This window comes from Cervus elaphus, chromosome 14 (assembly GCF_910594005.1).
Source record: "Cervus elaphus chromosome 14, mCerEla1.1, whole genome shotgun sequence".
Lineage (NCBI taxonomy): Eukaryota > Metazoa > Chordata > Mammalia > Artiodactyla > Cervidae > Cervus > Cervus elaphus.
Genome location: NC_057828.1, coordinates 43,953,270 through 43,974,191, shown reverse-complemented (window position 1 = coordinate 43,974,191; position 20,922 = coordinate 43,953,270). Strand labels below are relative to the sequence as shown.

The following is a 20,922-nucleotide window of genomic DNA, read 5'->3' as shown; positions in this document are numbered from 1 at the left end:
CTTTTTCTGTTTTGCATATAGGGTTATCGTTGTAAGGACACCAGTCAGACTGAATTAGGCTTCCCTGGTGGCTCAGACTATAAAGAATCTGCTTGCAATGCAGGAGACTCAGGTTCCATCCCTGGATCTGGAGAAGGGAATGGCAACCCACCCAAGTATCCTTGCCTGGAGAATTCCATGCACAGCGGAAACTGGTGGACTACAGTCCATGGGGTCACAGAGAGTCAGACACGACTGAGTGACTAACACTCACTCACTTATACTGAATCAGGAGCCCACCCTACTCCAGTATGACCTCATCTTAATTTCCTCTGCAATGACCTTGATTCACCACACCCCCTCCAGCACACCACCCATGGACATACCTGGAGTACATGCCTTCCTTGGGGGCCTCACAAGGAGGAGGCGTCTCTCTCTGGATAAGGCATGAGGGTTCTGCTCTCTCCCCCTGATGCAGGAAGAACCAGGTAGGGAAGCCTGGAGCAGGGGGGCCAGTTAGGAAGCTGGTGTACCAATATGGGCATGAGTGGTGAGGGAAAGGAGGAATGGACATGGTACTGCCTGGGTGGTCCAGTCAAAGAACGGAGTCAAGGAAGATTCCAAGGGCTGAAGTCATCAAGGGTGGGGAGCCCTGGAAGAAGGTTTACTCATTCGGGAGTGTCTTAGTTTGGGTTCTCCTGAGCCTGAGACATGTATTCAAGCAAAGTAGTTTATTCTGGAGACAATCCCAGTAAATATTGGCAGGAGACTGGGGAAGTGACCAGGGAGAGGGGTTTAGTGATCATAGTGGGCAGCTGCAGCTTAATCTCCATCCCCTACAGAGAAATCTGGGGACCAGTAAAAATGTACGCCACCTGTGAACCGAGGGTCCTACTAGGTGTGGGTCGAGTGCTGCTCCTGGTCCATGTCAATTTCCCAGAACATCCTGCCTGCCCCCAGGAAGTGGGCTCTGGCTGCCAGAGAAAGTCCTTGGGCAGGAAAGTGGGGTGCTTCCAGATGGAAGTAGGGCTGGTGTGCACTGTGAGGGCAGGGATTGAGTTTGGCAGTGTCAGAGACACAATACTAGGGGCAAGAAAGTGGGAGTCACTGTCCCAGGGCTGAAATGCTATAGAATGCCCACACAGTTCCATGAGGCTTGGCTCTTCATCCCATGAGAGAAACAGGCCACTTAGTGGAAATGCACTGATATCATGAGAAATTCTACAGAGACAAAGATAGACAACTGAGAACTGCAAAATGAACAAGACAAATGGCCAGGTCCATGACTTTGTGCTTAGACCTATTTCTATGGGGGTAGGGATGGGGGAGGATGTATTCTTTTTTTTGCCACAAATCATTCTCAGGAAGGTCAAAGCTGCCCCAAAAAGGATGGAGAGGGGAGCGTAAAATCAATGACAAGAGATGAAGAATTCAGGTCCAACACTGTCCTGACTTCAGTAGCTTCAACACTGGAGACCCAGCAAAGCAGGCCCACCCTCTACTGAAGCTCCTTTCAGCTGCAAAGCTGTGGGCTGTGAAGCATGGGTCTGTGTCCACCAACATGTCTTTCTGGGTAGGTTATAGTGACAAGCATCCATGGAGATACATAATCTGGCAGCTTCTTTGGAGGACAAGGTTGATCATAGGTAAGTCAGGGAGATTAAGGCCATGGCTGTAGCTCCATGGGGATGTGTTTGAACGGGCCAGGGTCACAGGTCAGGGAGGGCTGGTTTTAAAGGGCTTCCTTAGACAATGCAAGTGCCATTTCACTGCCCACAAACACCAAACACAGGCGGAGCTTGCTGAGATGTCATTCCATTGGGCACATCAGCCCACCAACTCCCCACATTCCAGAAGTTACATTTGGTTCTTTGCTTTGTTTTGGAGTCCTTTTTCCTGGACCTTGGCTTGGGTGGAAAGCCTCAAGTCAGAGATGTATCTCTATCATGCACAGACTCCATCACCTGAGCCATGTTTACGGAAGAACTGGACTTACCTGGAAGACTTCTGAAGTGCTGGCTGGGTTTGTAAAGTAGGTGTTCTGGGAGGAACCTGTCTTCATCACCTGAGCAGAGGAGGGAAGTTGACAATAGGCAGTGGCCACAGATGTTGAACTGACTGATGCCATTACGAGGGGACTGTCCATCCCACCAGCAAGCCTAACTCACTGGCCTGGGAAGGGATGGCTTGTTCAGTGATTAGGTGGATGGAGGCTGGGCCAGCCTGTGTGGGCTTGAATCCTGGCTCTGCCACTTTACCAACTGCAAGACCCTGAGCAAAACATATCACCTTTCTGTGCCTCAGTTTGTAAAATGAAGGATGATAAGAGTTCTTCCTGCATAGCTGTTGTGAGGGCTAATATGAGTTCATGGAACTGTACCTGGACTTTAAAAGTCCTTTAAATATGTTAGTTATGCTAATTAATCATTACCACCCAGGGTCAAAACATTAGGCAAAGATGACTCTCAGTTGTTTTGTTTTGAGAATAAATTGGCCCTAAAACCTTATTTTCAAAACTTTAATCTCATTAGATATCTATCACCTCAGATGCAAACTGGGTTAAAATGAGAGATATTACAAAGATCCACCAATTCTGGTTTCCCCTCACTCAAGGAAACATCAGATGAGGACAGCAGGAAAGTCATAAGAGTGCAGTTAAAGGTCTGGAGCTCAGGGAACGAGTACAGGCTCCAGATTCACGAGGATCCCTGCTCAAATTCTAGCTCTGGAACTTAGCAGCTGTATGCTTTCAGGTAAGATGCTTCCCTTTCTTGGTCTCAGTTTTCTCGTCCATAAAATGGGGACACTCAGAGTCCTGTCCTCCTGCTGAGCTGGTGCCATAAAAGGCATTCTTGGCAAAGGAAACTGGATAGTCTGAAAGCAAGAGAAAGTTCCATCACATGACGTGGGATGCCTGGAACCCAAGATGCAGGGGGAGGGGCATCCTGAGAGCAGAGGGCCCCCTACCAGGACTCCCAGCTGATTAAGGCAGCACAGTAGGGTTCTGGGGCTTGTCTCTTTTCCTGCCTCAGAATAAAAATCTTTCCTCTCTAGGGCAGAGAGGAAGTAAAAATGTGGGACCCCCAGGAAAGGGCACTCTGAAATGCTGGGCCTCTTTCAGGTACTTCTAAGCTTGTGGGCTCAGAAAATGAAAATGCTATTAAACTCGGGGTTTTGAAGTCACCTTTCCAGGATGACATCAGAAATTGAAGGCCTGAACCTGAGGTTGGAGGCAGGAGGGAGAACTCACACTCATCAGGAATGCAAATAAGCCAGCATGCCCCCCCCCGCCCCCCTAATACACACACACAAACACACACACACTGCGCTCGATCTCTGAGAGCTTCTGGAAACAACAAATATACGGACAGTGCCTCCAGTCACAGAATTCTAGGCAGAAGGAAGGCTATTGTCAAGGGGCAAATACCCTGCCACACACCCTCATGCGGCAGGAGTACATCAGGGTCCATTCAGCTCCCATGGAGAAACTGTCAGGCTTTCAAAAGTAGTTTCTGGAAAGTGTCTCAAGTGTCTGAGGTGTTTAGGGACATTTCAGAACATGAAAAAAAAGCCTTAAAGAAAAGTAGTCCCCCTCCCACCAACTGCCTGATCATCAGCCCTTGAAGCCATGTCCCCACCCCACCATTAAATGAACACCTTTGGAACCTGCAAGAAAACACAGGGTTTTGATTTTTTTTTTTTTTTTAATGATTGGTTACTTTTTAAAACACTGAGACAAATGAATTTCAAAAGGAAAAAGCTATAATGTTGACTTTATTTCATCATGGAAAATTTGTGTCCAAAGACAAGAACCATGTTATATAAAACAACCAAATAAATAAATAAATAAAAATAAATAGGAGTTGCTTCCAAGGGGATCAGGGATTGATGGAGAATCAGATGCAGCCATATCTGCAGCCAGGACCTCCTCTTAGTATCTCCTCAGCACTGTGGGGGAAAAAGAGAGGGTGATGATGACTTTGGGGTGGGAGACAGGCAGGATCTGAGCTTTCCCTCACCCTGTGCCACCCGTGCCACCCCCCTCTTCAGTTCATCTGCATGTTTGGGGCTTTGGAGTAACCCATCTCCCTGGACCTCCCCTTCTCCTTGTAAACTGGAGATTACCATCCCCCTGGTGACCCTCTCCTCTGCCTCCGCAGCTTTAGACAGTTCAAGGGAAACCAGGAGGAAAAATGTTAAGTACTCTTTCTGCTCCAAGGAAGGCCTGCTGAACAGTGACTGAATTACATCCTAAGGTGATTCTGCCCCTTTCAATCAGAGGCAGGAGGTGGATAGAAGGGGCTCCCAGACATGATAATGAATGTTGTCCAAATTTAATATTTCCAGAAAGGCATGCCTTGGCCCTGAGGACTGCCAGCAAATAAGAGTGATGTTCTTTGTTCAAAATTTGGTCCCCTGAGACATCGGACCCAGAAGTGGCTCTAATGGTGATGTGCAGTGGGAATGGGGGTAGGTACTCACCGTTGCAGCCCAGGCCGCTGAGGGAGCCGATCCGGTCCAGCCTCCGTCCAAAGCAGCCAGAGTCGCGCATCATCTTGGGGCCCCTCAGGGCCCGGAGGATGCTGTGGTGGGGCCGGAGGAACCCCGCGGGGGCTGCCGCCGGGGAATCCCAGGTTTCTTCCAGGCCCTGGCCCTGCTGGAGGGGCTCCACGCCCAGCTGCTCCGCCTGCAGCTCCGAGACCCTGTCTCGTAGACGGTCCAGCAGCTCCTGCAATGCACGGTAGGGGAGCCGGAGCTTCAGAAACCCGCACCTGGGCCCAGCCGCCGTCGACGGCGCCAAAGCGAGCCAACCGCGCTGGGTACCGGCTTCCCGCACCCAATCTCGCCGTTTTCTGATTCCCTTTCTGATTCACGTATCACTAATTCCCAAGGGAGAGTGGGGAGCTCTTGGGATGTAGGTGCGGGGTGGGTGGGGACCCGTTAATTGCTGCTGTTCGCGCCCTCCCGGCGAACCGGGTTTACGCAGTTCGGCAGCGCTCACCTGTAACCCAGGCGGTTCCGAGGCCGGGCCGGGGCCACCCAGCGGGTGGGAACGACATCCTAGCAGCGACAGGTGCAGGAAGAGGATAAGCAGGAGCGTCCGGGACAGCGCCGTCTGGGGGTCCATGTCGCTGGCGGAGCGGATAGAGGTTGAGCCCGCGGCTGCTTCGCTGGGTTGCGCTTCACGTCTCACCTTCTAGTGCCCGGTGGGCGTTCTCCAGGATCCTTGGGCAACAGCGGCCTTTTTATCCCTGGTCCTGGGAGCCGGGCCGGCCCTGCCTCTCTGGGTTATCTCTGATTTATCGGCCGCATTCCGGCCCGACCCGCTGAGCTCAGGGCGGGGGAATGTACCTCTCCGCGCCGAGGGGGTGGAGGCCGGGGAGAGCAGGCCTTGTATAGAAATGGGCCTGACCGGGAGCTGGAACGCGCGCCCGGGGTTGGGGGGTGGGGGTTGGAGGGGTGGGGTGCGGGAGTGGGGGCGTAGGCAGGGAGGGGTAGACACCAATAGGTCCTTTGTCTCTCTCTTCTTCCTTTCCTGCCAAAACGCCGGGGGCATTAGCGTAGATTTTTTTTCTCTTTCCTCCCCACCCCCATTCCTGGGTTGAGCAGACAGAACCCCAGCGATCAGAGACCCGACGCAAATGCCGAGCGCACGAGGTGACTCACAAAGAACAGCCCCAGCCAACACCCCATCACTGCAGCGCGTCTTCCCTCCCCGCCTGGGACTCGGCACCCCGCCTGGAAGCGCGCAAGCCTGCAACCCTGCCCGGCGCCAGACCGCCGGTCCCTCGGGCGCGCTGACCGCTGTCCGTGGTTCTGATCACCCTGAGCCACCAACGCAAGAGTTCTTGCTCACCTCAACTCCGGTCTTGCCAGAAAGACAAGCACGGGGCAGGGGCCAAGAGACGCCTGAGACCCCCCTCCCCGCCCTCTCACGACCTCCTGCACTAGGATGCTAATTCTCCAGTGTCACCTGATTAAAAGTCTGGGTATGACAAAGAACTTCTGGAATGCTGACCCTTCTTCCGTCCCTTAAAGGGTAGAGCTGATTTGACAGGAATTTTGAGAGGCAAAGCCCAGAGATGAAGTCATTCAGGAATGCCTTCTATCACATCTCCTCCAGGTGCCAACACCTCCTCTCCCCCACCAAGTCAACGTAACGGAAAAAGCAAGGATGACTGCAAGATGGTTATCTATTTAGTGGGACACTAGGGGTGTGAAGGAGTGTCTTCTGCAGTGCCTCCTTCAACTGTTCATCTAGGATCTCATTCCCATTTGCAGATCTGGTCTGCAATTTGCAGGTCTGGACCTCCTGCCTGTGATTGCAAAAGGGGCTCCAAGGGGGAAATGGCCCTGGGAAGAGACACAGCAGATTAAATCCCCCCTAAAGTGTATATGACTGATGTCACTGCCCCTTCCAGATAACTTGTGTTGGCAAGCATCAGGAAGAGGGAGAAGGGTTGTTCAAGAAAGGAAATGTGTTATGACAGGAGTGGAGAAAGGGGCAGAAGCTGGGACCACTAAGCAAATCTTGCCTGAAAAATAGCACCTGCCAGGTATTGAGTGAGAAAATTATTATCATTGTTCTTCACTTTTTTGGATAAGGAAACTGAGCTCAGAAAAATTAATGTACTTTTTTTTCTTTTTTACAGCAAAATTGATTTTTTACTTTAATCAAGGTACAGTTGATTTACTTAGTTTCAGGTGTATAACATAGTGATTCAATATTTTTATAGATTATACTCCATTTAAAGTTATAAAATATTAGCTATATTCCATATACCATATATCACATCCTTGTATCTTATCATTTTATACCTAGTAGTATACCTCTTAATACACTACTCCTATTTTGCACCTCCCCCATCCCACTCCCTAATGGGAGTAACTAGTTTGTTCTCTGTACCTCTGGGTCTATTTCTATTTTGCTATATCATTCATTTGTTTTATTTTTTTAGATTCTACATAGAAGTGAAAACTTATAGAATTTGTCTTTCCTGGTTGTACCAGTTTACATTCCCACTGACAGTGCATCAAAGTTCCCTTTTCTCCACATTCTCGCCAACATTTTTTATTTGTGGTCTTTTTGAAGATAGCCATTCTGACAGTTGTGAGGTGATATCTTATTGTGGTCTTGATTTGCATTTCTCCAGTGACTAATGATGTTGAGCAGCTTTTCATGTGCCTCTTGGCCATCTGTATGCTTTCTCTGGGAAAACATTAAATCAGATCTTCTCACCATTTTTTCATCAGGTTTTTAAAATATTGACTTGTATGAACTGTTTTGGTTAGGAACCTCTTATCAGACACATCATTTGCAAATATTTTCTCCCATTCAATAGGTTGTCTTAATCTATTTTCTCAAGATCACACAATTGACAAGTGCTAAAACCTGGATTCTAACCTAGGCAGTCTGATTTTTAGACCTGAAGCTCTTACTCACAGCCAGGGTGATTGTTAGGTGTTTCTACTAAAGAAAAATTAGATTACCCTATGGTCATTTCTAAAGTTATAGAAAGCTGTGCAGTGAGGTATGTGTAAGTTTGGTCCCTGACACAAGGGGAAGGAGGTCAAGCAGAGGCAAGTTCAGCATTTTACAGATGAAGATGCGGGGGAGGTAAGAGCTGTGTAAAGATGTCAGTCCTGGAAAGATTCTGGGAGCTGGAACAGTATGTGTGTGTGTGTGTGTGTGTGTGTGTGCACGCATACATGCACACCACACGAAGAATATCCAAAAATTAAATGGCAGAGAGAGACAACAGAGACAGCCAAGAGCAGAGCTGAGACTTAAGGCTGGGGCTGCTGAGGGTGTAGAGAATCCCTAGAGCTGGAAGTCATGAGATTAAGGGTTGGGAGCAAGACAGAGTCCATCAACCAATACCTTTCAAGAAGTAATTCTGTATCTATCCTGAGCCTTGCTTTGCTCTTCTGGAAAATGGGCATATGCTCCCTCCTTTCACGGACTAAAAGGGAGAATAAAGTGTCTTTGAAAGTCAATAGCAGAAAAAAAAAAAAAAAGGAAGTCAATAGCAGTGTGAAAAGAGCCAAAGAATTCAGAAGACACATGAGAGTTCATCTTTGCTTCAAAGGAAATTCTGTCTCAATGAGGAGACAGAGCCATTCCAGGGGGAAATGATAAAGTGCTGAGCACTCTGACCAAGCCCCTATCTTCTCCCAGTGGCGGGGACTGTGGGAGAAGACTTTAGGGCAGACACAAGACTGAATACACACTCCAGGGACTTCTGCGCAGGGAAGGACAGCTCTTACACCACATCACTTCCATCAACATTTATTGAATGCCTGCTCTGTGCCATGTACTTTTCTACTTCTATTTAATGGAGCTATGTTATAGCACTACCACCCAAGAATTAAATGAAATGGATATGTGGTAAGCTGAATAAGAGCCTCCCTAAGATATACATATCCAGATTCTCAAATCCCTATGCCTTTGAGGAGCATACAGTGTAGGCAGAGAAACAGACAGTCACAGGCCCCCAGGGTAAGGTGGTGACCGATCCAACAACGAGACCTGGGTACTCTGAGAGCGTCGCAGGAACACTCAGTTGAGGAGACAGCTTCCTGGAGAAGGTGGTTCTCGGCTAATGCTTGAAGAATAAGAATGGGTCAGCCATGAGAGAGAAGATGAGGAGGGTTCCGGGCAGAACTGGGGAGCTAGTTAAGTGTTCAACTACCTCTCCTACCATTTTAGTCCATTCAGGCTGCTGTATGAACTAGGAATACCATAGATTGGGTGGATTAAACAACAGAAATTTATTTCTCTTAGTTTCAGAGACTGGGAAATACAAGAATCAAGGTGCAGGCAGATTTGGTGTCTGGCAAGAGCCCGTAAGTTGTCTCCATTGAAATCCCACATGACAGAAGGGGTGAAGGAGATATATGGGGTTTCTTTTAAAGATTTTTTGATATGGACCATTTTTAAAGTCTTTAATAAGTTTGTTACAATATTGCTTTTGCTTTAAGTTTCAGTTTTTGACAGAGAGGCATTTGGGATCCTAGATCCCAACCAGGAATCGAACCCACACCCCCTGCATTGAAAGGCAAAGTCCCAACCACTGGGCCACCAGGAAAGTCCCAGCAGGGTCTTTTTTATAGATCCCATTCACGAGGGCTCCACCCTCATGTCTTAATCACCTCCTCAAACCTTACCTCCTTACACCATCACATTGAGGGTTAAGTTTCAACATATGAACTTGGAGGGATACAAACATTCAGTCTGTAGCACCTAGGCTCTTGGCAAAAGGAAAAAGATGCAAGAAAGAAAGGTTTGGGATAGCTGGTCCCATCAGGGAGTGTGGTTTGGCTGTATTATGCTGAGTTACTTCCCTACAGCTTCTCTTCACACCCTACTTCTAGCCCAGCCCTGGGCAGCTATGGGGCAGCATAAGAGCACTGGGCACCCAAGGACAGGGGAAGGCGGGGCAAGGAGCACTGCCCCAGGGGTCAGCAGCTGGCGAGCCTCTGCCTACTGCTATCTCACTAAATAGCTTTATGCAAGTCCTTTCTATGCGCTGGGATTCTGTTTCCCCTTGTGCAGAAAGAAGGAATTACACAAAAACGTTATTATAGTCAACTGCCCCTACCTAGTTCTTGGTTAGGTCTACTTGCCAACTCCCAGCCCCCAGCAAAACCTCCATCCTTTACTACCCTTAGACTTTCTCCAAAAGCCAGAAACCACCCGCAGAGGGTCTATCAGATCCTTCACAGCTGTGGCAGCCGTGTGTGTGTGTGTGTGTGTTGAGGGTGCTTTAGAAACCAATCAGAGTGTGTAGATTGTCTCTGCTCTTGGAGTGGACTTCTAGACTTATGGTTAACAGAGGGAGGTCTGAGTTTGGTAGCCTGGAAGAAAATACCTATTAACTCTTCCCACTCCATGTCTAGCTTCCCAGGTGGTGCAGTGGTAAAGAATCTGCCTGCCAGTGCAGGAGACAAAAGAGACATGGGTTTGATCCCTAGGTCAGGAAGATCCCCTGGAGGAGGAAAAGGCAACCCACTCCAGTATTCTTGCCTGGAGAATCCCATGGACAGAGGAACCTGACTGGCTACAGTCCATGCAGTAGCAAAAGAGTCGGATGCAACTGAGCACGCATCCCAAGTCCAGCTTCAACAACAATATTCAAAGCATCTGACTATGGTTGCCTGTGTGTTGCAGGGTAATAGTCTCTCTCTCTCTCTCCCCTTTTCTCCCTATTTCTTCTTTCTTCCCCTCTCTTTCTCATTGTTATAACCTCAAAAGGAAAAAAGAATTCTGAAAGGGTCACCTTATCCCTCCCCTCACCTCCAAAAAGGATTGTATTCATTCTTTGTTCCCATAGCTGACATTCTAGTGACATCATTGGGGCCCCTGGACTCAGCAAATCTTGAAGTCAAATTACTTTCAACCAATAAATATATCCCTCCTTTGCCTAGACCAATTTAAGTTAGATTTCTATCACTTCTGTCTCAAAAATTCCTAACTGACACAGTCCCCAAAAGAAACTGCAAATCTTTTTCTTAGAAGTGTATCTGGAGAACAAGCTATCTCAGCCCTGGGTAACAGCCCAAGGTCTAGAGCCTGTACAGACTAAAATGCTGAGCACTGTCCAATTTAACTCTCTCCTCTTGTAATGTAACTTGATCCCCATGGTCAGACAGAAAGCAGAAAACACATTCAATAACTTTCCAAAAGGCTGGAAAGTCTGAGCTGTCTCAGCAGGTGGGAGGGATACAGAAGGAAGGATGAGAGGTACACCCCAGAATCCACACCCTACAGGAGCTCTGTCCTGGCACAGTGGGGAGACATCGAGGAATTAGAAAGCCCAAAGACTGCCTTCAAGTTGTTGCCTACAGTCTTAACAGGCAGACAGACTTCCCCCTTCAGCAGGCTGAGGAGGGGTCCTTAAGAAGCAGGACTGAGGATGTACATGTTGATCCCCACCCACCATCTGGACATTTGTGCATCTTGTGATACTGAGCCAGAGACACCATGGGAAAGGGGTCTCTCTGCCTCCTGAGGTGGTTCCCTCCCAAGGTTGTCTTGGTCCAGGAATCTCACCTCCTTCCCACAGGAAATAAGACAAAAGAGCCAGGAGCCTGGAAATGGGTATGACAACCGTCCTCTGACCCTGCTAATCCAGGAGGGATATGGGGTCTGCACTCAGCGCACTCCGTGTGTTCTGCTTTCTGTCTGACCACAGAGATCAACTCACATTACAAGAGGAGAAAATTAAATTGGACCATGCTCAGCAATTTTGTCTGCAAAGATTCTAGACCTTGGGCTGTTACCAAGGGCTGAGATGTCGTGTTCTCAAGATACATTTCTAAGAAAAAGGTATGCAGTTTCTTTGGGGAACTGCATCAGTTAGGAATCTTTGAGACAGAAGTGATAGAAATTTAACTTAAATTGGTCTAGGGGATGCTGCTCTTGACCTCTAAGGCTGGTGGCAGGGCATTGGCATCACCCAGCCTGTCTGGTTTGAAGGCTCAAGGTCACCAGTTAAAGGACTGGCTTTGGCTTCAGCAGAAACACCCATACTGGGGAGCCCTTGAAGAGGTGCTCCGTGGCCCAAGCAGCTGACCTCACTGGGTCAGGAGCTGACCCTGGACAAGTTTGTGCCCTCTCTCTAGGTGGGCGAGTCTGTTCCCAGACCTGGGACTCGTTAATTAAACAAACATCTCCTCCTATCTAGACTGAGCATTAATGAGCTGAGGAAATGGCACCCCACTCCAGTACTCTTGCCTGGAAAATCCCATGGACAGAGGAGCCTGGTAGGTTACAGTCCATGGGGTCACAAAGAGTCGGACACGACTGAGTGACTTAACTTTTTTTCACTTTTTTTAATGAGCTAAGGCCAGGAGCTCCTTCCTCCAGGACTCTTTCAAGAGGAGGATTCCTGAAGGGGCACAGCTCAGCCCAGTAAACTGGGGCTCCCTTACCCTAAAATATCAGTCCCGGGTTGTCTGACACTCAAACTTAACTGCACGTCCTGTATTGTTCTCTGTTCAATGTGGCAACAGTACATGCGGAGAGGAAGGTGGGGCTTGGGGGCTGCTCCCTTCCCTGGGTTCTTCTGTCCGCAGGTAGTGGATGTGGGAATGAGGACAAGGGGGAGGTCTCCAATTTTCATTAGCATCCCCACCCCGTTCCATCTCACTGTGCTTGGATATCCACCGCCGGCCTTCACTGTGAGGGTCTCCAGCCGCCTGTCCTCAAGAGCGCTGACATCCTGGGTCTGACCACCTGACCGCCGTCTGGGGCGAGAGAGTGCAGCCCTTGGCCGAGAAGGTGGAGAGGATTCTGCCGCACAACAGCAGCAACCCCCAGCCCAGGGGGCTAATTACAGGACCAATCGGCAGGCTCTCTGCACCCCACCCCTCCTCCAGTATCAGGAGAAAGAGCACAGACTCACAACACAACAGCCCCCTTCCCACCTCCACACCATCAGCCCTGCCTGGTCACTGAGCTTCCAGCTCAGGAAGCGGGGCCTCAGTCTCATCCAACATTCGGAGGTGGGGCAGAGGGATGGGCAAGGTTCCAGCGCCCTTGGTGCCAAGAGCTGTGCCACCTGAGGAAAGTCACAGACTTCTCTGTGCCACTGTTTTCCCATCCCTGAAATAGGAACAATGTGGTCTTGTGTGAGGATTAAGGGGCTTCCACGGTGGCTCAGCGGTTAAAGAATACACCTGCAGTGCAGGAGATGCAGGAGACACAGGTTCCATCCCTGGGTCGGGAAGACCCCCTGGAGGAGGAAGTGGCAACACACTCCTGTATTCTTGCCTGGAGAATCCCATGAACAGAGGAGCCTGGCGGGCTACAGTCCATGGGGTCAAAATGAGTCGGACACGACTGAAGGGACAGAGTACCCACGTGTGCACGTGAGGATTAAAGGAGAATGCCAAGCAGAAGGAATCTTTCAGAAACCTCGGCTGCTGTGTTGGCTGTTCTCTAATCCCTATGCTCTGCGTTTTCCCCATAGTACCATCTTAGACAACGGTTTTTGGAACTTCCATCCTGTCCTTGCAGGAAAGACCATGGAATCTTTCCCTAGAGATCTTTCATGTTATGACTCAACATCTTCAAACGTTTTTCAAACTAACTGTGTGTGGCTTATGTTTGGCTGTTGGTCTTGAGTGATCCTTTTGCGAGTGAGCATTCTCTGAAATTCCCGGAGTCAAACAGCTTAGTTTCCTCTTGGAACTTGGTGCCCTTTCTGCTCAGCATCAGATCAAGGTAGAGTTTGCTTTTCCTGCATGTTCAGTTTATCGTCACCTTCTTGCTTGGGACAGAGTTCCACTCCCACTGGGCAGAGAAAGCATCTTAGGTAAGAACAGGAATAAAGAAGAGAATGGAGTTTAAGTTCATCCTTCCTTTAAAATCCAGCCCAGGTCAGGTCACAGGGGCTTTCTTGTTGGCTCAGATAGTAAAAAATCCACCAGCAGTGAAGGAGACCTGGATTTAATCCCTGAGTTGGGAAGATCCCCTGGAGAAGGGAATGGCTACCCGCTCCAGTTTTCTTGCCTGGAAAATCCCATCAACAGAGCAGCCTGGAGAGCTACAGTCCATGCGGTTGCAGAGATGGACATGACTGAATGATTCACACACACACACACACACACACACACACACACACCAGGTCAGGTCAGTCCCAAAGAACCAGGAGATGTTGCTGCTTGCTGCCACTGCAAGGAATCTCTAAGCATCCCCTCCCTCCAGCTCTCTTCCTCCTCCTCCTCCTCCTTCCCGAGTGCATCTCTACCCTTGCCCTGGAAAATGTAGCCACTGGCCCCTTTCCTCATTTTACAGATGGGAAAACAGAGGCCCAGAAAGACAAAAGTCCTTGTCCAGGGTCACACAGGAAGGCAGTGATTCAACTGATCCAACCATGAGATGGACATGAGGCCAGTATCTGCCCTGCAGGGAGGCTGTAGGAACCCATGGACCAGTCTATACAAAGCACACATCATCCCAAGGGACACCCACACTCTCGGTGTACTGAAGGCTTTCTAGGGCCAGTTGCTTTTTATTTTGAACTAATTTCCAACCTATAAGGAAGTTCCAAGAATAACTGAGAGAAGTTCCACATACCCCTTACTTGGATAAAACCATTCTTTAATATTTTGCCACATTTGTTTTGTCTCTCTCAGATCAGGTAAAATAGGACAACTAACACACAGGCAACTGAAGAAAAAAATAGATAAGTTAGACTTCATCAAAATTTTAAAATTTTGTGCATCGAAGACACTATCAAGAACATGAAGACAGCCCATATTTGAAAATAATTGTGGATCATATATTTAAATGTCCAGAATATATTTTAAAAACTCTTAAAATACAGCAAGAAGAACACTAATAACACATTTTTCAAATGGACAAAGGATTTGAATAGATATTTATCCAAAGAAGATGTACAAATGGCCAATAAACACATCAAAAGTTGCTCAGTGTCATTAGCCATTAAGAAAATGCAAATCAAATCCACAGTGAGATATCACTTTATACACTAAGATGTCTCTATTATTTTTTAAAAAGGAAGATAGTAAGGGTTGACAAGGATATGCAGAAATTAGAACTCTCATATGTGGCTAGTGGGAATGGAAAATGATGCAGCTCTTTTGGAAAGCACTTTGGTGGTTCCTCAAAAAGTTTAATAAAGAGTTATCATGTGATAAATGCTATACTGTTTAATATAGAGTTACCACATGATAAACTCTATACCATTTAATACAGAGTTACCACGTGAGAAACTCTATACCTTTTTTTTTTTTTTTTTTGGCTCAAAAGGTAAAGTAAGAGAGTCAAACAGCAGGCGTGTGAGGGTGTTTGGGCTAACACAGTCTCTCCCCCAGAGTCATTCCCTAGCCTTGGTCTTGCCTCCCAAATTCCAGCCAGACAAATGGAATCAGAATCTAAATGAACCCCAGAGTATCTCCCAGATTTCAAGTTCCCTTAAGAAAGAGGCTAATTTAGAGGAATGGAGAGGATCAGAGAAATTAAATTCAACTAACAGCTATATACCATTTAATATAGAATTACCATGTGATAAATGCTACACTGTTTAGTACAGAGTTTACCACGTGATAAACTCTATACCATTTAATATAGAGATACCATATGATAAACTTTATACCATTAATGTAGAGTTATCATGTGACCCAGTAAATCTACTCCAATCAATACACTCTGGAAAAATGAAAATATGTCCACACAAAAACTTGTATACAAATGTTTATATTCTAGCAGTTTTATTTACCATAACTAGAAAGTGGAAGCAATTCACATGTCCATCAACTGATGAATGGATAAACAAACGTAGCCTAGCCATACAATGGGATATTGTTTAGCCATAAAAGAATAACAATGATTCTTGCTACAATATAAATGAACCTTGAAAATAGTCACACTAAATAAAAGAAGCAGAAACAAAAGACCATATATTATGTGATTCTGTTTCTATGAAATGTTCAGAATAGGCAAATCCATGGAGACAGGGAGGAGATTAGTGGTTGCCAGAGACTGGAAGGAGAGGGGCAACAGGGACTAGCTGCTAGTGGGTACAGGGTTTCTTTCCAGGGTGATGAAAATGTTCTGGAACTAGTCATGACAGCTGCAAATCCTTGTGAATATTCTCAATGTGTGGTTAAAAGATGGGATGTGAATTGTATCAGTAAAAACATGTGAAGTTGCCCTTAATTTTCTGTATTCTGAAACAATGCAACAGTGGGGTTATCTTGACTCTAAAGCTGAGGTAGGATTTCCCCCATGAATTCATATGGGACTGGGGTTTTTCTGTTGTTGCTTTTTGTTTGTTTGTTTGTTTTTGGTGTTTTGGTTTTTTTGCAGGAGTAGTTTTCTGCCTCTTCTATGGAAATAGGTTTATTATAAGTTCATTTTACCTCAGTCACAACTGATTTTGGAAAACCACATTCCTTAATAATTTATCTATTTCATCTAAGTTTTCACATTAATGTGCATTGGAATGTACGAAGTAGTATCTTTTGACATTTAAACTTTCTCTCTGTTGATAGGTACTATTCTTCCAATCATACCCCCAATATTGTTGTAGTTTTTGCCCTGCAAATAAATATATTAAATGCTCACCATCAACTTTTTAACCTAGGTTTTCCCAATTGTCTCTTGGTTGGATCAAGCTCATCATCTAGTTTTGTTGTTGTTTAGTCACTAAGTCATGTCCGACTCTTTTGCAACCCCATGGACTAAGCTCTCCAGCCTCCTCTGTCCACCAGATTTCCCAGGCAAGAAGACTGGAGTGGGTTGCCATTCCCTTCTGCAGGGGATTTTCCTAACCCAGGGATCAGAACTGCATCTCCTGCAGTGCCTGCATCTGCAGGCATATTCTTTACCACTGAGCCACCAAGGAAGCCCCCAGGACAGAGTTCATCAAAAACACGATTACAAGCACATTCCAGGCTGACTGCTGTCCTGACTATTGCTGCTGGTGTTGGTGAATTTAAAGCAGTATTTCCAAGAATGGGCAGACCCATGGGCATGCCCTTCTAGCTTACACTCTGGGTGTGAAACAGCTAATCATTGGAGGTAACAAATGAATTCCACTGTGCCACCCTACAGCCAGAAGACTTCTCTGAAAGGATGCCTGTGAACTATATTCTTTGAGATCTTCAACTTTTGATACTTGAAGGACAGTTTAACTAGATAGAAAGTTTTTCTTCACACTATTTCCTTGGCACTTCCCTGGTAGCTCAGACGGTAAAGCGTCCGCCTACAATGCAGGAGACCTGGATTCAATCCCTTGGTCAGGAAGACCCCCTGGAGGAGGGAATGGCAACCCACTCCAGTATTCTTGCCTGGAGAATTTTATGGACAGAGGAACCTGGCAGGCTATAGTCCATGCGGTCTCAAAGAGTCGGGCACGACTGAGCAGCTAACACTAACACACTTATTTCCTTCAGTTCAGTTCAGTTCAGTCACTTAGTCATATCTGACTCTTTGCTACCCCATGAATCGCAGCACGCCAGGCCTTCCTGTCCATCACAAACCCCCGGAGTCTACTCAGACTCATGCCCATCGAGTCAGTGATGCCATCCAGCCATCTCATCCTCTGTCGTCCTTGAAAATGTTGCTCTATCTGTTGTTGCCTTGCTTTGTATGTTGCTCTTGGGATGTCTGATCACAGCCTAATTTATTATCCTCATAAAATAATTTGGTATATTCTTTTAGCCTGGATGACCTGATCATATTTTCTAATAATTTTTATCAGTGTATATCTTGTAGTTGATAGCCTTAGGTCAATTTCTCAGTTTTCCGGGAATTTGTTTATTTTTTTAAAAAATCTTTGTATTTTATATTGGAGTATTGCCAATTAACAATGTTGTGATCATTTCAGGTGGACAGCAAAGGGACTCAGCCAGACAAGTACATGTGTCCATTCTTCTCCAAACTCCCTTCCCATCCAGGTTTCTATTTAACATTGAGCAGAGTTCCCTGTGCTATACAGTAGGACCTTGTTGGTTATTCACTTTAAATACAGCAGTATGTACGTGTCCATCCCAAACTCCTTAACTATCCCTTCCCCCGACCTTTCTCCCCAGCAACCATAAGTTCACCCTCTAAGTCTGTGAGTCTGTTTCTGTTTTGTAAATAAGTTCCTTTGTATCATTTCTGTTTAGATTCCACATATAAGGGATGATGTTCCTCCTTCACTGTCTGACGTACTTCACTCAGCATGACAGTGTCTTAAGTCCATACATTTTGCTGCAAATGGCATAATTTCATTCCTTTTAATGGCCGAGTAGTAATCCATTGTGTGTTTGTGCCACTTCTTTATCCATTTCTCTGTTGATTGGACATTTAGGTTGCTTCCATGTCTTGGCTGTTATAAACAGTGCTTATGTACAGGACTTAATATTCCATGTCTACTCTTTCATGTACAGCCCCCTTTATTAAACCTCCTTGAATTATTCTAAGTCTGCTGCTTTCTGCTTCCATCCTCACCAATACCTTTTTATCATCATTGTCATCACCATCGCATAATGTTTTTGACCTTGAGTGTTTATTCCTCCTGGTTACGACTGCTGTGTCTGCTCTTTAGACAAGTTCCATGGTTTGTCCAAGTTCTGTCTGGTTGAGATGAGCCCTCTGTGTGAGGGAGAGGAAGGCACCCCAGGCCTGAAAATGAGACGGAAGAAGGCAGGACAGTCACAAGGCCCTGCTGCCAGGGACTAATCTTAAGGCAGCCCTCTGGCCTGTCACCTGCTCTCAGCCACCATCTCCCCCTAGGTTTCTAGGATCTGAAGGTGGGAGGGTGACAGGTAACACACGTGCATTGTACCGAGCTCTCCTCCCTGGCCTGGCAGGCTCTGGCCAGTGTCCCCCAGGAAACCACACCCTCTTCCTGATTGGATGGGGCCGGAGGGGGCTTGGAGGCTCTAGATGGCCGCAGGTCAGGAGTGACTAGCCAGTCTCCAGTTCTGTCCAGAACAGAACAACCTCAGCAGCCCGCTTCCTGCCAGGGGTGGGGAGGGCAGGCCAGGCCATTCAGACACGAGGAGCCATGTGCTCTCTTTTTATAGCACCTACATTTGAACTGGGCAAGGTTCTAACTCATTCATTCAACAAACATTCATGGAATGCTTACTCTCGTCAAGGTGTTCAGGGTACAGCAGTGAACAAAACAGACAAAGCCTTACATTTGGGAAACTTATGTTCCAATAGAAGGAGATAGACCCATAAAATGAAATAACTAAAATATATAGCATACTGTGTGTGTGCTCAGTTGCTCAGTAATATCCAACTCTTTGTGACCCCATGGAGTATATAGCCCTGTCCGTGGGAGTCTCCCAGCAAGAACACTGGAGTGAGTTGCCATTTCCTCCTCTGGGAGATCTTCCTGACCCAGGGGTCAAACCCATGTCTCCTGCATTGGCAGGTAGAATCTTTACTGCTATCACCACCTGGGAAGCCCCATTTAATGTATTAGAAAGTGATCATTTTAAGGAGGAAAATAAAGCAGAGAAGAGGAAGGGCTGTGTTAGGGGTTGTTGAGTTGTTGGCAGGAAGCTCAGGAAGAACTCACCAGGGAGGTGATAATGGAGCAAAGATTTGAAAGAGGTGAGGAGGTGGCCTCAATGGTTTTAGGGGAAGAGGCAGCCAGGCAACTCTACAGTGTGTTGCAACACACAAGAATGGCAAAGAGGTCAGCATTAGGGAGTGGATGAGAGAGAGTGAGTGAGGAGAGAGAGAGGGGAAGTGAGCTCAGAGAGATGGTGAGTGCTGAACAGAGCAGAGTCTTCCAGTTAGGGCTTGGGCTAACTTTACTCCAAGTAAGATGGGGCCATTGGAGTTTAAGGCCAAAGATGGATATGATCTGACTTGTGACCTAACAATACTCAGTATGTCTGTGTCTGGTCTGAAGAGCTGGCCATAAACACTCTTCCACTTTTTCTCCATCCTCCTCAGAGTTCTGGGACTCAGCCCCATGGGGCCCCTTCCCCAAGCTTCAAAGTTTTAACCAATTCCAGGGGGGGCATAGTTTCTTCTTTTGGTATCTCCCTCCTTGATGCCTAGTTTTAACCAATTCTGGGGGGCACAGCTTCTTCATTCAGTGTCTCCCTCCTTGACACCTAGAGTTCTCATGATTTTTCAGGTTTTCATGGCTAATTAACAATTTTAGGGGCTTACCTGGAAGTCCAGTGGTTAAGACTCCACACTTCTGCTACAGGGGCCAATGGGTTTGATCCCTGGTAGGACTTCCCTGGTGGCTCAGACGGTAAAGCGTCTGCTTCCAATGCAGGAGACCTGGGTTCAATCCCTGGGTCGGGAAGATCTCCTGGAGAAGGAAATGGCAACCCACTCCAGTATTCTTGCCTGGAGAATCCCATGGATGGAAGTGCGTGGTAGGCTACATACAGTCCATGGGGTCACAAAGAATCAGACACGACTGAGTGACTTCACTTCACTCACTTCACTGGGGAACTAAGATCCCAAATGACACACGGCCAAAAATAAATAAATAATAAACAATTTTTTAAAGGTTTACACATAGAAAAAAAGTTAGTAAAAAAATAAAAGCAAATAAAAATAAAAAATAAGAGCAAACAAGTAACTTATGTTAAATTGTCTCTGTTAAAATAATCAACATGGTTCCTGTCTTCAGCTGGCCCTTGGCCGTACCTCAATGTCAGACTTTCACTGTGAATGAAACCCAGTCTCTAGTTCTGAGGATGACCTGAAGGTGATAAAAGGGAGATTTCCTTCATATTCACTGCAGATGAGTTTCCCAGTACTCCAAAGCAAAGTACCACAAATTCCTTAGCTTGAAACAACAGAAACTGGTTCTCTCATCATTCTTGGAAACCAGAAGTCCAAAATCAAGGTGCTGGCTGGGTCTCACTCCTTCTGTAGTTTCTAGGGGAGGATTGTTTCTGGCCTCTTGCAGCTTCTGGTGGTTCCAGATGTTCATCATTAGTGTGTGGCAGCATCCCTCCCATCCCTGCCTCTGTCTTCACATCACCTTCTCCTCTCTGAGTCTCAGATCTCCTTCTCGCTCTCTCTTTTTCTTTTTAATTATTTCTTTTGGGTGCTCCTGGTCTTATTTGTTGCATGCAGGATCTTCAATCTTTGTTGTGGCAAGCCAACTCTTAGTTGTGGTTTGTGGGATCTAGTTTCCTGATTAGGGATCAAACCCAGGCCCCCTTCACTAGGAGTGCAGAGTCTTAGCCACTGTACCACCAGAGAAGTCCCTGTCAGTATTTTTAAAACAACTTTATTGAGATATAATTCACATACCATACAATTCATCCATTGACAGTCTATCATTCATGCTACAGAAATCTGCAGCTGGTGGTGAACTGAAGGTGATTAAAACAATTTTTAAAATCTAATTAAATTTTAAGGAGTGTATCGTTCAATAGCTTTTAGTATATTGCAGATATACACAACCATCATCATAGACATCTTAGAACATTTTC

The 20,922-nt window shown here is 46.6% G+C and overlaps 1 protein-coding gene across 1 annotated transcript; it reads right to left on the bottom strand.

Annotated features, from left to right (window-relative positions):
- Positions 1-3,735: 3,735 nt before the first annotated feature.
- On the bottom strand, positions 3,736-5,237 carry NPPB (natriuretic peptide B). The gene is made up of 3 exons (XM_043924482.1): positions 4,982-5,237; positions 4,462-4,708; positions 3,736-3,927 (listed from the first exon to the last, which is right to left on the bottom strand). The coding sequence occupies exons 1-3, from the start codon at positions 5,105-5,107 to the stop codon at positions 3,911-3,913; spliced, it is 390 nt and encodes a 129-aa protein (XP_043780417.1). The 5' UTR covers positions 5,108-5,237; the 3' UTR covers positions 3,736-3,910.
- Positions 5,238-20,922: the final 15,685 nt, after the last annotated feature.